Source organism: Musca vetustissima, unplaced genomic scaffold (genome assembly GCF_032173495.1).
Source record: "Musca vetustissima isolate MV318-11 ecotype Yass unplaced genomic scaffold, APGP_CSIRO_Mvet_v1 utg28967, whole genome shotgun sequence".
In the NCBI taxonomy this organism is placed as follows: domain Eukaryota; kingdom Metazoa; phylum Arthropoda; class Insecta; order Diptera; family Muscidae; genus Musca; species Musca vetustissima.
Window position 1 is genome coordinate 414,794 of NW_026881305.1, and position 16,556 is coordinate 431,349.

Below are 16,556 nucleotides of genomic sequence, written 5' to 3' on the forward strand. Positions count from 1 at the left end.
CAAAAGAACTTGACATCACTAATAAAAAAATCAAAACTTCTAGGTATGTAGAGTCACAAGCCCCAAAGGAACGAATTCAAGCAACAAATGTTTTTTTTTTTTGCCCAGCAACAAATTGTTTTTTTGCCCTGCAAAAAATGGAATTTTATAAAACTTCTGTCTAGTTTTATTGAAGAATTTATTTCGGGGGGTAATTTAAAATTGGGTGAATTTTTTGGGGGGAAAAACTTTGAATTTGAGAAAGGGTTCCAAACATATCTGACTTCTATGAAAAACCACAAAGTAAATGAAAAATAGGGATCATTTTATCGTTTCATGTCAACTACAGCCGCCATTTATGAAATGCGGCGTTGGTGGTGGGCGTTTGGCGTCTAACGGTCAACGTCAATTGTTTATCAAAAACAATAATTGAATTACAATTGAATTTTAGACCATTTTTGATTGTTTTATTTAAAGGATCATTAGACAGGTGTTTATTAAAGAATTTATTATTTATATATATATTTTTTTAAATTGGAATCTACTTCTTCCATTTGGGAGAATTTTTTGCGGAAAACTTTAAAATGGGAATTATGTTTTCCTCGTTGGGATAAACAAAATCCCTCAATACAAAGACCGATGATTTTTTTCGAATGAAGTGAAGAACATGCTCCTCCCTGTAAAATTGAGAGGACATATTTTTTCGTTTTTTAATTTTTGTTGCACAATTTCTGCTCCAAAAAATCGAAAATTTCTGTGAAAATCCTCAACTTTAAAAGAACAGCGTTTGGCGTCTATCACTTAAAATTAATAGTTTATGATAAAAAATATAATAATTATTATTATTATTATTATGTTTTTTTATTATATATTGTGTACACAATTAATCCAAAAATACCAAATTTCTATGAAAAACCACAAAGAAAATGTAAAATAGGGATCATCTGATCGTCTTATGTCAACTACAGCCGCCATTGGTGAAATGCGGCGTTGGCGGTGGGCGTTTGGCGTCTAACGGTCAATGTTTGATTGTTTACCTAGAACAGTACAATCTTCTTATTGGCAATATCAATAAGAAAAACTACAAAGCCTGCATTGGCGGTGTGCATTTGGCGTCTGCCGTTCAACGTCAATTGTTTATCAAAACAGCTGTTCTCAAGCAGCTGTTTCTTACTGAGAATAATTATTTCCCCCTCAAATTTGGATATGGGGATCTTTTTGGAGGAATAATTTCAAGTCAAAATACTGGCAACATTTGTTGCTGGTAAATTACTTGGTGAGTATACATACACGCACACCCATTTGCGGCAATGAACTCAGTGTTGTAGTTGAGGAGAAGCTTTTTTTGCTTTCAATTTATTTTGGATGCGCATATATGTGTGAGCATTTTTATGGAGAATAAAAAAAAAAGCTTTATGCACACACATACAATAGTCGATAATTCTTCAGAGCAATGTGATTTTTCTACCTGCATGTTAGCAGGCTAGCTAGCCAGCTAGCTATCTGGCTGGCGCATATGACTCTGGGAAATCACAACACACAAAATATTCATTTCCGTCATTGAAATGAAATACAATTAAAAAAAACCAACCAGTGCGCGCCCCAATAACACACTCTACATATGTATGCTGTTATGCGAATTTTGAAAAAAAAAAATCGTAAAATAAAAAAAATGAAATCAAGAAAACACCTGAGCAGTATTATAATGGAGGAGAGCCATGCCGAATGTATCTATGGTGCTCTCAACTGTTCCACAGCTGTTAAACCCCACCAATTACATCGGTGTTATTTCGTAGAAATTTCACAGACAGACAGGCAATCAGCCATGAGAAAAAGATCAATAGATCATCATCTGACAATGGCTGTTGTTATCACAAATCACAATAGACAATAAAAAAAATCCTTGCATTTTGATAATTGCATGGTTTATTAGGGTGGATGTACAAAAAATATTAAATTGTTGAATAAAATTAGTCCGCGAACAAATCGAAATCTAAGCTAGACATGATTTTTTCGAATTTTATCCAATGAAATTGATATAAAATCATGTTAGTGCTATACAACACTGTAGCAAATGCGTATTGTGGTGTAAAAACGGCCAAACGTGTATGCACATAACATTTAGCGACTTTAGCCGTTTAGCGTCGATCGTTTGACGTCAGCTGTTTTACCAATACCAATTATTGGCGGTGGTTAATTTTATGACAGAAAATTTACGTTTTTTTCACAGGAATGGAAATAGGAATCAAGTGTGGAAGATGCATTTTATTTCCTTCATATACCAAAAATAAAAAAAAATCCACTTTAATATTACTTCTTTGTCATAATTTGTTTTAGATTTTTTAAATGCAAACCATTCACAATAACCTACATAGTAATGACATAAGCGTTGAATGTGACGTATTATGAATAAAATGGGAATATTAATCATACGTAAGATTGCAATAGGGATCAGCTATTAATTAATTGACAATTACAAAAGCCATACTACAAAGTGTTGGCGGCGGGCGTTTGGCGTTAATTGCTCGACGTCCACAGTGTTGCCAATATTTTTCGTTAGTTTTATGAAAGGAAGGTTGTTTTTTTTCTAAGCAAGATGAGGGACAAGGCGTGGAAGATGCGTTTTCTTTATATGAAAGCGTTAAATGTGTGACGTATAATGAATATAATGAGAATGTTATTCACACGCTAGAGATTAAAATAGGGTTCACCTATCTATTTATTGGTAATCACAAAAGCTTTGGTTTGGTGTCCATCCCTTGTCCATTTTTTTACCAATAAAAATGATATGATTTTTTAATATATTTTTTAAGTTGAAATATAAAAAAGGTATGATCGGATGGTATTGGCTTAATTTTTCAATTATTTTTAAAACTTAAAAAACTGTAAAAATTGTACTGAAAACATAATATTAATACAAATGAAATTTATATGTAGCAAAAAACTGCTACATCTGTAAAAGATAATCTCTAATATGTTAACTTCCTTAACATCAGCTGATTTAGTTAAAATTGATCAGCTGATCTTTTATCTTTTGATTCGATTTAAATTTGAGCTAATAATTTATTCTCTGCCTGCATGGAATCCAATCACAATGGATGACAATTTATACTTTTTGTGCTTTGGTAAGGTGTTCGCGGCTTCCTGTAACCTTATAAATAGTTAAATAATACAAAGACATTATAATCATGGTCATTATAAAAGTCTACCAGGTATTATCATCTGATACTCCCTCGAGCTGTCAAAATTGTATGTGAAATTATTTAATTTGTAGTGAATCCGCTTCATTTATATTGAAAATTTCCTGACATCATTTATTAGAAAACGATGAAAAACATGTTTATACATTATGTTGCATAAGTTATTTTATTTTTTGTCGTATCTTGTTCTCTACACTCCCACTCCCATTCTAATACTAAATTTTATTCAGAAATAGTAATTTATTAATAAGATATTTATTTATTAATATAATATTCAACATTTGAAAGAAAAAATCACTGGATTAATGTATAACTAGTGATGACATTGTAGTGTAAACACGACCAACTTCCAAACATATGTTATGACGGCGGGCGTTTGGCGTTGATCGCTCGACGTCACTTGTTTACAGAGTATGAATAAGTTTCAATGACGCCGGCGTTTCTGGGAATAATAACGCCATGGTAGTGTAAAATCGAACAAACGAGGAATAATAGCAACTCTCGGCGTTATCAAGTGTTTTTGTGATACTAATATTAAATTAAAATTTAAATGTATGATTATATTATTTGGTAGATGTATTCAATGTATTATTTAAAGCAATTTAAATAATACAAAACACATTACCATTGGGTTCTTTATAAAGGTCTACCATTGTAGTATCACCTGATCATACCTCGAGAGCTGTCAAAATGTTTTCAGAATTTATTCTGAAACCACCCTAATATATACACAAACATGTTTTGATGCTAGCAAGCGAGTTAGGGTTATCTATCTAGGGTTATTTCAACATTTTTATTCATATTGTGACTTGTTATTTATTTCCTCCTGAAAAAATAACAACCTTCGTGCATGGAGAAAAAGTAAAACCACCCACAAAAATCATTATCAAATTAAAAACAAACAAATAAAAAAACTTCACAACAATAAAAAATACAAAAAAAAACAATTATAAATAAAATTCTAAAAATATCCTTTAATTGGGCATAAACAAAATTGTTGTTAAATTGTTCTAGCTACAAAAAAAAACTTGACAGGTATAAATAAACAAAAACAGAAAAAAAACTACTGTACACACACATTCCGTAGAAATACGTCGAGTAAACGCCAGCAGCCACAGCTCTCTTGCGCTCTGTATCTCTCTCACACATAACCTACGTATCCATAACGTGACAACTGGTAATTAAATTAATAAATTGTATATGTATGAGGAGTATGAATGTGTGTGTGTTTGAGTGTATCTTACAAAGTTTCATATTCACCGTAGTTTCATTTTTCATTGCATAGTTGTTCATTTGTCTGTTTCTATTTTATTTTATCTTGTCTTTCTTTCTTTTTTTTCAAAGTTCTTCAAGAAGCAACTGATAGTTATAAGAAAAGAAACTCAAGAAAAATAAACAAACCAAAAAATAATCATAAAAATTGAAAAAAAGCTTTTTTTGTTAAAGCTTTAATAAAAGAAAAATTTATCAACAAGTTCAATAAGTAATCTTCTTAGCTTGAGAAAACCCAAAAAGAAGAGAGTAAATAAATGAACTGCAAAGAATGACAATAAAAAATAAACGAACTACAAAGAATGCATAAAAAAGAGCAATGACAACTACGATATGACTGACAGCTAGCAGTAAGAAAGCACAACATCTGTGTGCAAGCTAAGTTATTTAGAGTGTCATTACACAGTCGTTGCACGATTAAATTGTAAACGATACGACACAGGCAGGCCTAACGATGTATTAACGCCCGCTGCCAAACACCACACCACCACCACAATTTGAATAAGAAAACAGCACATTTGTTGTTTATTTTTGCCCCCAACATTTGAGGTTGCTTGGTTGTTGTTGTTGTTGTAGCAGCCCTATTGCTTTTACACAATGGGCTTGTTTACTCGGGTTTTTTTAGACCCCTCTGTCGTGGAAACGAGGTTGTTGTTGCTTGGTTGTTGTTGTTGTTGCTATTGTCTTTTCCTAGGTTCATTAGTACTCAATTTATATGGATCATGAGAGCAGCAGCAGACAGAGCAAGCAAACGTCTCCACACCACATTTTTTATTTACTACCTCATCATCCACATTTCCCTTTCTCCACCCTCCCCCCATTTCCTAATCCAATTCTTATTATTGTTTGGTTTTGTTTAGAGTTTTATACTGTTGTGTGTAATAATTTGTTTTCCTATTGTTTTGTTTCCTCGTGGTGTATACCACAAAAAATAAAAAAACGCAGCTTTATTGAAAACTTAAAAAAAAACAACAAAATTAAGTGATGAAAACAACAACAACCCAATCAAAACAAGTTTTATTATGGGGGGATATCATCGAAAGCATAACCTCAAAATTTGGTGGAGATCAAACAAAGCTTGGCATGTCTCTTCGTTCGCCAAATAAAAAAAAAACACCGAAGAGACAAAAAAGATACAACTCATGACTTTGCAAACTAAGAGTAAAAAAGCCCACAAATAAGAGAGAGAGAGACTTTGGGCGGATTAAAAAACAAGAATAAGCTCGTTTTGAGATGAGCAGATAATTTACAGTGAAGCTTCTTTAATAGGTGGTTTATCATGCTGTTATTTTTGAAAATTTATTTGATTGGAAATTAAAAACAATGTAATATAAATCATTCACAATAGCATTGCAATTATATATTTGATTTGTAGCGAAAATCCCCTTTTTTATACTGACAACAACATTAGGGTCTATTATAAAGTCATCAATTAGTGATATGATAGTGTAAACACGACCAACTTTCTTTCAAATTCTATGACGGTGGGCGTTTGGCGTTGATCGCTCGACGTCACATGTTTTACAGAGAACACATGCATTTCAGTGACGCCGGCGTTTCGGGGAATTATAACGCCGTTTATGTGTAAAATCGCCAAATGGAAGAGTATGAATAGCTTTCTGCGACATCAGCTGTTTATGGGATACGAATATTGTATTTTATATAAAATTATAGAATAAAAAATTAGTTTTTATTAGTTTTAGCCCGTGACATTGTAGTGTAAACACGACCAACGTTCATTCATATGCTATGAAGGTGGGCGTTTGGCGTTGATCGCTCGAAGTCATATGTTTTACAGAGCACACATGCATTTCAGTGACGCCGGCGTTTCGGGGAATTATAACGCCGTTTATTTGTAAAATCGCCAAATGGAAGTGTATGAATAGCTTTCAGCGACATCAGCTGTTTATGGGATACGAATATTGTATTTTATATAAAATTATAGAATAAAAAATTAGTTTTTATAAGTTTTTAACGCTAATTAGTGACATTGTAGTGTAAACACGACCAACGTTCATTCATATGCTATGAAGGTGGGCGTTTGGCGTTGATCGCTCGAAGTCATATGTTTTACAGAGTATATATAAATTTCAGTGACGCCGGTGCTACTGGGAATAATAACGTCGTTTAAGTGTGAAATCGCCAAAAGGAAGAGTAAAATGAATAACTTTCAGCGACATCAGCTGGTTTTGGGATACTAATATCGTATTAAAGTTGCAATTATTAAATAAAATTTATGAAAGTGATAAAGTTGACCTATACACTATAGAATTGGAATTTTGCTTTTCTTTTTGGAAAGAAAAAGTTGTATCCTTTATTATTCATAAAACATCACAATGTTTACATTATTTTTTTTTATAAAATAATGAACATTCACAATAAGATTCTTCTTTATGCTGTTAGCGGAGATTGTGACGTATGATGAATTAAATGGAAATATTATTCATACGCTTGACTAAAATATGATGCTATTAATTTGTATTTAAAATTCCCTCCGGTTAATTTAAAAGAAAAATTGTTGTTTACATTTGTATGCGATTAACAACATAAATCAATATTTCGACAATATGTGAGGAATTCAATCAGTTTTGTTCACCTGTTACTTAAATGGACTTTGTATGGAAATTTTGATTTTATTGGTATTTTTCCTCTAATAATTTTCAAATAATCAAACAATTATTTGTTCATCCTCAAATCCATTATCGCGATTTCTTTGTAAGGAACATTTCTTTTAATAGAAATTTTATTTGATTTTATCAACAAAAAAATCTATAGGTTTAAGTTAATTTTATCATACAACAAAGAAAATGTGTGAAAATCGTGAGTTTCCCATTAAAAATTATGGACAATTAAATGGACAGACAGACTTGTGATCAAATAATATAGTAGTAAGTTATATTATCAAAGTGCTAAATAATGAGAACTAGAAAAAACAAAAACAAAGCATGACTTTTTAAAAGCGATAGGAGAGGGCTAGGTAAGTGTATGTGGATCCCGTTGAATTTTTGTTATCTCATTGGAGTTCCTAAAGTGCGTATATTTAATGCAATTTTTGTTGACTTAATGAGGTCGAATTTTTCTAGCTTTATTTTTCTGGCTGACACTTATTGGAGTCACGAAGCCGAGGATTTCATAAAGGAATATTTCTAACCTTATTGAGGTCACCAGTGCGTGGATTTTTAAATGGAATTTTTCTAGTCCTGCCATAAATTATTCTACTCTCATCGGCGACTCTCATTGGGGTCGCCGTTGTAGTGTAAAATCGCTCAAACTAGGAGTTTCTGAGAAAAAACGCCGTTGTAGTGTACAAATCATTCACCAAAGCACTGATTTTTTTATTTCATAGATGACCCAGAGCAAGACCATCCGAATGAAAAAAAAAAACAAAGCAATTGACATTTGGGGATTTCGGCGTTTGGAGTCGATCGCTTGACTTACGTTGTTATACAGAGCATAACTGTCAGCAACGCCGACGCTTCTGGGATAAAAACGCCGTTGTAGTGTAAAATCGCTCAAACGAGGAGTTTCTGAGATACAAACGCCGTTGTAGTGCAAAATCATTCACAAAAGCATTGATTTTTTTAATTAATAGATGAAACGACAAGACAATCCGAATCCACTTATGGAAACTTACGAAAATATAAACAAAATAATTGACAAGCGTGGATTTGACGTCAGTTCTTTAACAGAGCATAACTTTCAGCGACGCCGACGCTTCTGGGATAAAAACGCCGTTGTAGTGTAAAATCGCTCAAACGAGGGGTATGAATTAAAGAATTTTTGAAAGGAATTTTATTAATTTATTAAATTATTAAAGCCAAGGTTTATTAATAAGGTCATCCAGGGAGACCAGGGTGGCTGCATCTCAAGTTAGTTCTCAAAAACCATTGTTGTGAATTGATTTTCAAATTCGCGAATTTTTATAGTCATTTTTGTAGTATCATTTGAAAGTATGATTTTTTTAGGAATTTTCTGACATCCAAAGGTGTGGATCTTTTCTATAAATATGTCTGCCCTCAGTGGAGGCGACAAAAACTTGGAGTTTTACACAAAAAAATTGTCTGCCCACAGTGGAAGGCGGCGAAGGCTTAGGATTAGGTTTAAAAAATAAAAAAAAAAATTGGTACAGCCTCAATGTCCTCTTATTTCCCACATTATTCTTCGTAAAAAACCCCATTTCCAATTATTTATGTTGGCAGCCGATGATCAGCAAGTTTTTGCAAACAAATAACATTTCCAAAAAAAACCTACTCTCAAATGGTCTAAAAAATTTCTTTCAGAAATTTTCACTTTGCTATGCAAAGAACAAAAAAAAAACTAGTATTCAATAATAATAAAAAATACTTAAAGAAATATGCAAGTATGTATGTATGCTATAATTTTTTATGTAGGAAGGTAGTTGGTTGGTTGGGCAAGATTATAAACCTGAAAAAGACGACGACGACCCACATATGTCTGTGGCGGAAGTTTGTCATTTCAATAGAAATAGTTTTTTGTAAGATGAAATAAAAGAAACAAAGAAAGGCAGCAAGTATGTGTCGCATACATACACACACTCACACAATATACATACACTTGCAGTCAACTGGAACATAACTTGCAACAACTTGGACTTAACCTAGCTACTAAGTTTAGTGCAAGTTGTTGCAAGTAGCTAGCGGAGGCTTATAGTTTCTTGCAAGTTATGCTGCAGAGGTTCCAAACAAATGTTGTACTTCTTGTGTATGTGTGTATGCCACCATTCCACTGCAATATAGAACAAGTGTAGGTTTTGTTTTCCAACTTACCTTTGCTGATGAAGAAGTCCTTTGTTTTAAAGCCGATGTTGCGGAATTCGAATGACCACTAACAACATTTTTGCTTATTATCGATGTACCACCGCCGCCGCCACCACCACCGGTGACAACAGCATTACCGCCACTGCTTCCACCGCCACCACCACCACTGCTGCTGCTAACATGATGATGATGGTGGTGATGATTGGATGACGATGAACCACTACCGCCTCCGCCAGAGGAGTTAACGGCCGCCGCTGCTGATGAGCGAGAATTACCATCCGTAACGGAATTTGACGCTACACCACCAGCGACAACATGGCAATGATGTTGTGACGACGATGACGATTGTGATGGTGTCGATGGAGCATGATGTTGTTGTTGCTGGGCTGGTGGCGGTTGCTGCTGGTAAGAACTATTGTTTTGTGTCTGATTGGCATTGGCTAAAGATGTCGCAATGCTCGAAGTGCAAGTGGCCGTAGTATTATTGGCTGGCGTTACATTATTGGCAACGGTCGACGAGGTGGCTGATGTTGTCGTCGTCGAAGGCAGTACAATGGTATTTGCATTTGTGGAGTCATGATGAGTATCTTGTACCGATTGCACTGAACTATGCACACTGTGTTGCTGCTGCGATTGTGAGGACTGGGGCTGGGCTGTTTGTTGTAGCGATGTCACGCCACCAGCCGCGGCAGCAGCCGAATTTGTCGTTGGGGTTGTTGTGCCATTTGTTGTAGTTGTACCGCCGGCCGAGCCCGACGTTGTTGTCGTTATTGTGGACGATGTCAGCAGCTTCGATGTTGCATTGCCCTCTGCTGTGGCTGCACTATTGTCGGCGGCGGCGGGCAACGACTCAGGAACTGTTTGCAGTGTCGTGCGCATTGTTGTTGACATTATTTTTAATTCATTCGGTAATTTGCCACAAATACTACTACTAGGCGGTGTTTGGTGGTGATGGTTTGCCTAATTACAATGATAAAAACGACAACAACAAAATTCGATAAAACACTGCGGGTGATAATCTATCTGGTCTTCTGGTTACTTTTTCGTTAATGCTCGCGATTCTGCTCTGCTGTCACCACGACCGGCTGGCTGTGTGTGCTTTTTTATGTGTGCGGGGGTGTTGCGTTGTTTATGGTTTATTTGGCGGGAGAAGTCTATCGTCTATCACCACAAAACTTTGAATCTCCAAAAAATTGCAGTTAAATGCAATTTTTTCAACTTTTCAAATTTTTGTTTCAGTTTTGTAGGTTATGTCTGGTATTATTGATGATCCCAAAAACGCGTTCCGTTTTTACAAGTGGTGTTGTTGTTGTTGCTGATATTTTATTTCTCCTGTTGTTGTAAACATTCCTTCAAAAGTTGTTCCAAGGGGTGAGGAGGAGGAGGAAGTCGGTTCATATGATGTTCCGTGTGTATATGTCAAAGTGGGTGTTTTTGTTTTCAGCTTGTGCTATTTTTTTGAGAGATGTAACGTTTGATCCTGACGACTAAGTACGTTGTATCTGCTGCTGTTCTTCCATTAGTAGACCATTCATAGTAGTAGCACAATTTCCATATTTCATTAAGATTTCATGGGCGTACGAAAGAAGGTTGCTGTTAGGCTTTGTATTTTTTTCACAAAAAATATATAAATTTATCAAATCAAAAAACAATTTGAAGGTGTCTGTCTGGAAAGAGAGAAGAAGCAAAAAATTACGTTAGTTTATTTAAAAATTAATAAAAACAGGTTTTGAAAAAATATAGATTTAAATTACACATCCAGCCGAAGAAGTAGTTCCTTCACACCATACCAACATAGATTTATTAATGTTTGAATTGGATCACCTGTAGCTCTGCTCTGTGTAAACGCAGTGTACCATAAATACTGCTCTTTATGTACAAGGCCTATTAATAAGGTCACCCCGGGAGGCAAGCTGCATATCAGCTGCCTCTGAAGCTTGCTGTAAAAAATGCATTATTGTGAATTGACTCCAATTAATTGAACTTTTTAAGCCTTTATTAAGTCCTAGAGGTCGTGGATTTTTTAATAGATTTTTTCTAGCATATGTTGTATTTTTAAAATAAATAATGTAATTTTTAAAATAAATAATGTAATTTTTAAAATAAGTAATGTAATTTTTTTAATAAATAATTAAATTTTAAATGTTATTTTAACTTCATGAAGTCCCAGAAGTATTCCCATCATTTTAAATGGAATTTTTTTCTTGCCCCAAAGCCCTGATTTTTTCGTCAAAGTGGATCCCCAAAGCCTTGAGTTTCTGAAGTAATTTTGCTACCCTCAATGGAGACTGAAAGGAAGTATAGCGTTTTTTGCCCTTCCCAACCCCACTCAATTTAAATTTGTTTTGTGTAACATTTTACGGTTTAAAAACCCAAAAAATAAAGAGAATTTATTTCTTAGTTCATTTTATGAAAAATTTTCTTATTCTTATTGTTTTTTTTTTAACTTAAAATTCTTTTCATTAACACAAAATTAAAAAAAATAACATTTGCTTCCTTATTGAAATATACCAATCAATTTCATTTTACAATACAATTTGCCTCTTAATTTTATTAATAATATAATCATGGATAAATAAAGCAAAACATTCGCTTGACATATTATCCAATTTAGCTTTGAAACCATGATGTTGCAGAACAATTAATTCCCAATGGATTTCTTCGGTAACATAAAGGCGTTTCAAAATTGATTCAATTTTCTTAAAATCTCTACAGGAAAGTGGCTCCTGGGGAACCTGCAAATTATAACAAATATCTGAGGGATGTATACCCAACCATTTGAGTTGAGAGCAGGATAATTGTTCAGCATATTGATTAAATTTTTGTGAACCATAACGATAAGTTAACATAATTTCAATACCATATGGATCAGCATCAGCTAACATATAAAATTGTAAATGATTATGTTGTCGGCCCAATTTTGATAAAAGCCAACGTGTTGATAAATCAGGATTACCCCGAGCTGTTAGTAGTAGCAATTTTCCTTGCATTATTTGAAAAATATTGTTGGCAATTAATTTCTTGAATATGGTATCCTTTTCCACCACCAACACCAATAAGGCCGATGTTTCGAAATGATCAATGTATGTAAAATGGGGTGGTATCATTGTGGGTGTATTTGTTTTGTGGCAATCTATGACATCACCATTGTTCATATAAATATATAGAGGGCCTATAATGTTAATGCAATAAAATTATAATAAATTTAAATGAAAAACAATAACTCTAATTGATTTATTACCTGCAACCATACCCTTGCCTGTGGCAAACACACCCATATCCCATGCTGTTAGCCCCAATAGGGAGCCTACATCTTCTACGGCCCTGTTAATTTGCAACATATTACACGGTAAGTAAATATTTTTATAGTACAGTTCACGATATGTGCAACTGTTGTTGTTGTGTTGACTTAACAAAGCGAGTTGATGTATTTCGGCCATAACATGTAGTAACATTGCAATACGTTTGCGATTGTTTCTTTTGCCATAAACTAATCTCTCCACCTCTGCCACTGTCGATGGCGCTTGTTTCTGCCGCTGTTGACACAAATCCATTGTGAAAACATCTGTGTCGAAATTATTTAAGCATATGTTGTCACCACCAACAACATCATTGGCTCCCATGTGATTTAAAGCAATACTGCTGCCACCACAACCATCAGTGGCACCTGTCATCATCAACCTGTCGTTTCTTCTTATGTGAATTTCCATATTAGGACCACATAATATTAGGTCCCTCAACCAAAAGTTGATTAACACTTCAATGTTATTAATCATTATGGCAGCAACAACCCAGGCGCACACGCACAAACTCACGCCAACAAGGTAAATATTCTGTTCTTGATGATGACGTTGATTTTTAGGACGAATGACGCGTTAATGTTGACAATGAAAAAATGAAATGTATGGAAAAGATAAACAATATTCTCCAAGGTATTTTTAAATAGTACCGTTCGTTCTCTTCTTATTTGCTTTTGTATACAACAAGAAGAATTAACAAACAAACACGTCAGTCAGTCACCGGGAAGGAAGACCGGACCGTCAGGCAATGCACTTTGCTTATGTCAAAACACACGCACACACATCACTCCATCCCCCATTACTACATTTGACCATCGGTAAGAATAACAGCAACTGTCATTAACTTTTGCCAAGGAAGATTAATGACTTTTTAGGGATTCAGCCCGGCATCCAAGTACCGTGAGGCGCAGCAAAGAGAGCTGTTGCAAATGAATAAAAACAAATGTCAATGGAAATGTAATCTCATCTCAACGTAATAGGTAATGACGTACTAACCTACCACTTGAATATAACTTAACTTTAATACCACAGCATTAAATGCTTTAGTTTTGAATTTCTTTAAAATGAGAAGGAAAAAAGTCGAAATTGCTGATATTTAAAATACTGTTGTTAAATGGCGGGCTAATTTGACGGCGTCTCTCAGCTGCTGTGCTATTGAGAGGGCGGCGGCGGTGACGTTTCATTGTAAATCCCTTAGCAAAAAATGTTACAAATTGAACGGCGTCATTAAATGATATGTTGTATTTTTTAAATAAATAATGTTATTTTTTAAATAATTAAAATTTATTTTAATAAAAATACATAGGGAAAATAAGAGGGGAAAAATACTGATATTTAAAATACTGTTGTTAAATGGCGGGCTAATTTGAAGGCGTGTCTCAGCTGTTGTACTATTGAGAGGGTGAAGGCGGTGACGTTTCATTGTAAATCCCATAGTGAAGAAGTTAACAATTAAACGGCGTCATTAAATGATCATATGTTGTATTTTTGAAATAAATAATTAAATTTTGTTCTTTTTTAATAAATAATTACATGTTAAATTTATTTTAACATAAATACAACAAAGAAGGGAATATTGATATTTAGGATTTATTTGTAGCAAACCTTATAAAAACCATATTGAATCGAGTTAAAATGTGACTTAACTCGACGTCGTTATCAGCTGTTGTTCTACGTCTTAACGTCGGTGACGTTTTATTGTTGTAAATCACTTTTTAATGAGTTTTACAATTGAACGACGGCACAGAATTATTGAATTTCGATAATTTTTAAGTAAATAATTATATCTTCTATTTATTTTAATGTAAGAGCATTATATAGTGCTATATTAGTATAAAAGGAATTAAAACAGAAAGACTATTTAACACATAAGTAGTTAAAAACCATTGGGAATATATGCTAAACATAAACATTATTTGGCGGAGTCTGTGCTGTTGTTGTGATGTGTGTATTAAAAACCCTGAGACGACGACGGCGTTATAATTTAAAAGACTATATAGTTTTTTAAATTAATTTAAATGTTTAAAATTCCTTAATTACATATTTATTTTAATATTGCTGTAAAAATATAATATTCAATATTCCAAAATTAAAAGTAAATTTCAAATGTCACCCAAAGTAGACATGATAGAGTTAAAAGACGGATGTCTAATCTAACGGCGTCTCTTAGATGTTCTTTAAAAATAGCGATTTGACATAACCAGATTTAAATGTGAAAAATTTATTAAATAAATTATAACATTTCGCCTTTATATTAGGAAAAAGTAAAGAAAAAAAGATTCGTAAAAATTTCAATAATTTTTAAAAAATAATTGTAGTTAAGCCGAGTTGTGAGGAGAGCAAATTTAACGGCGTCTCACTCCTGTTGTGATATGTAATAAGACTGACGGCGATCTAATGCTGTGATGTGCCATGGCGTCTCTCACATGTTGTGATATGAAAAGAAGCCGGTGACATTTTACAAAATGCGGATTTTGGAATGGGTGCATTAGTTGGTTTAAATGTGTAATTTTATTCAATAAACTATTAAATTTGGGCATTTATTTAGAAAAAAGAAAAGAAAACCCCTAAAAGTTCGATAATTATTGCAATGAATGTATACACCAAATAAGCAGAGTTTAGAGGCGAGCAAATTTAACGGCGTCTCCTCCCACCTGTTGTAACATGTAAGGAAAGTGGTAATGTTTTTACCGCAATTAGATTTTGAGTTTTAAATTAATAAAATATATATTTTTTATAGAAATATGACAATTCAGAATAATGTAGTATAATAGAATACACCACATCATTAATGTAACTTTCTTTAAATGTTTTCAATATGGTCGCCATTAAGAGTTATCTTTCCAAAAGATTAGACGATGGTGGGGGAGAAAAAAAGAGAAAACAAACCAAATATTTTTTTCTTTGTTAAATAGATATGAAACGAGCAAACGAAACAAAACAATTAGAAAGAAACTGTATCTTAGCTTTCGTCATTATTTTCATTTTGTACGCATTGACAGCAGCGGCGGCGGTCTTTGCCCTTGTCTTGAACAACAAGCAGCCGAAAAAAATTTGAATATTTGGTATTTTTGTTGTTGTTCGGTTTTTGTGCATAGCAAAAAAATAAAATTGCAAACATTTATTTATAGATATGTATTGAGAGGTGGTACTACTCTGCTGACGTTTTGTTATAAATGTGGCCAGAGTGTGTGTGTGGGTATACATATATCTTCGATAGAAGAAAAGAAACTACGTAATATCAAATGCCGATGTTGTTTCGATTTTTTTTACAAAACAGGAAACTAAATCAATTGTTGTTATCACAATGTGGCCGAACCATTGTTGTATACGATTGATGGGTTATTGGTCGCTAAACATATAATACAACAGCAACAAATAATATCAACAAAAAAGACCATTGCTTATTTGTATTGTTATGATTATGATTGTGGGGCAGGCAGGTGACAACCAACAGAAGCTGTTTGCAAAGGAGATAAGGCCGTCACAACACATTCAGGTAATCAGTCAGTTAGCCAGCCCAACCAGCCACTCAGTCAGTTAAAAAAAGGCATATCTCCCACCAGTACTTTTTTTGTTTTATGACATTTTGATAATTTTGCTGGTCGTTCCAACATTAACTAACTAATTGTGCAATCAACGAGTGTTGAAGAACAGAAAGAAAATTTATGATTTATTTTTTATCATTATTTATTTTATCTAACGGAGATAATCACAAGTACCAGCTATTATTATTCTCAAAATGAGGTTTTAGAGAAATTACTTATCAGTTGAAATAATAATTATATATTTATCTTTTGTTAAAACACAATAAATAAGGAAGAATGTAATCTGTCTCTTTCTCGTTGTTGTTGTTGGTTTACTAAACAAATATGAAAATATGACAGACGACAGGTTGATTACTTTAATTTTTTGTGTAGATACTAAATTTGAAAGATAATATTTTTACATGGAGAAAAAAGCTAAAAATAGTTAGCGTTTAATAATACGCACTAACTAAATTAAATATCAGTTATTATTAGTTACAA

General features: G+C 33.5%; 2 protein-coding genes across 2 annotated transcripts; both read right to left on the reverse strand.

Moving 5' to 3' along the window:
• Positions 1–1,016: 1,016 nt before the first annotated feature.
• LOC133327282 (putative lysozyme-like protein) lies at positions 1,017–10,151 on the reverse strand. Its single transcript, XM_061535838.1, has 2 exons — positions 9,239–10,151; positions 1,017–1,193 (listed from the first exon to the last, which is right to left on the reverse strand). Exons 1-2 carry the CDS (start codon positions 10,118–10,120, stop codon positions 1,017–1,019), a joined length of 1,059 nt encoding a protein of 352 aa, XP_061391822.1. The 5' UTR covers positions 10,121–10,151.
• Positions 10,152–11,754: 1,603 nt separating this feature from the next.
• On the reverse strand, positions 11,755–12,939 carry LOC133327267 (meiotic recombination protein W68). Its single transcript, XM_061535824.1, has 2 exons — positions 12,471–12,939; positions 11,755–12,401 (listed from the first exon to the last, which is right to left on the reverse strand). Exons 1-2 carry the CDS (start codon positions 12,937–12,939, stop codon positions 11,755–11,757), a joined length of 1,116 nt encoding a protein of 371 aa, XP_061391808.1.
• Positions 12,940–16,556: the final 3,617 nt, after the last annotated feature.

Excerpts from the sequence above, each read along its gene's own strand:
- LOC133327282 (XM_061535838.1), bottom strand. The coding sequence starts at position 10,120 with ATGTCAACAACAATGCGCACGACACTGCAAACAGTTCCTGAGTCGTTG. Across the intron at positions 1,194-9,238 it reads GGACTTCTTCATCAGCAAAG|ATCCCCATATCCAAATTTGA; the intron begins GTAAGTTGGAAA and ends TCCTCCAAAAAG.
- LOC133327267 (XM_061535824.1), bottom strand. The coding sequence starts at position 12,939 with ATGGAAATTCACATAAGAAGAAACGACAGGTTGATGATGACAGGTGCC. Across the intron at positions 12,402-12,470 it reads AGGCAAGGGTATGGTTGCAG|GCCCTCTATATATTTATATG; the intron begins GTAATAAATCAA and ends TTAACATTATAG.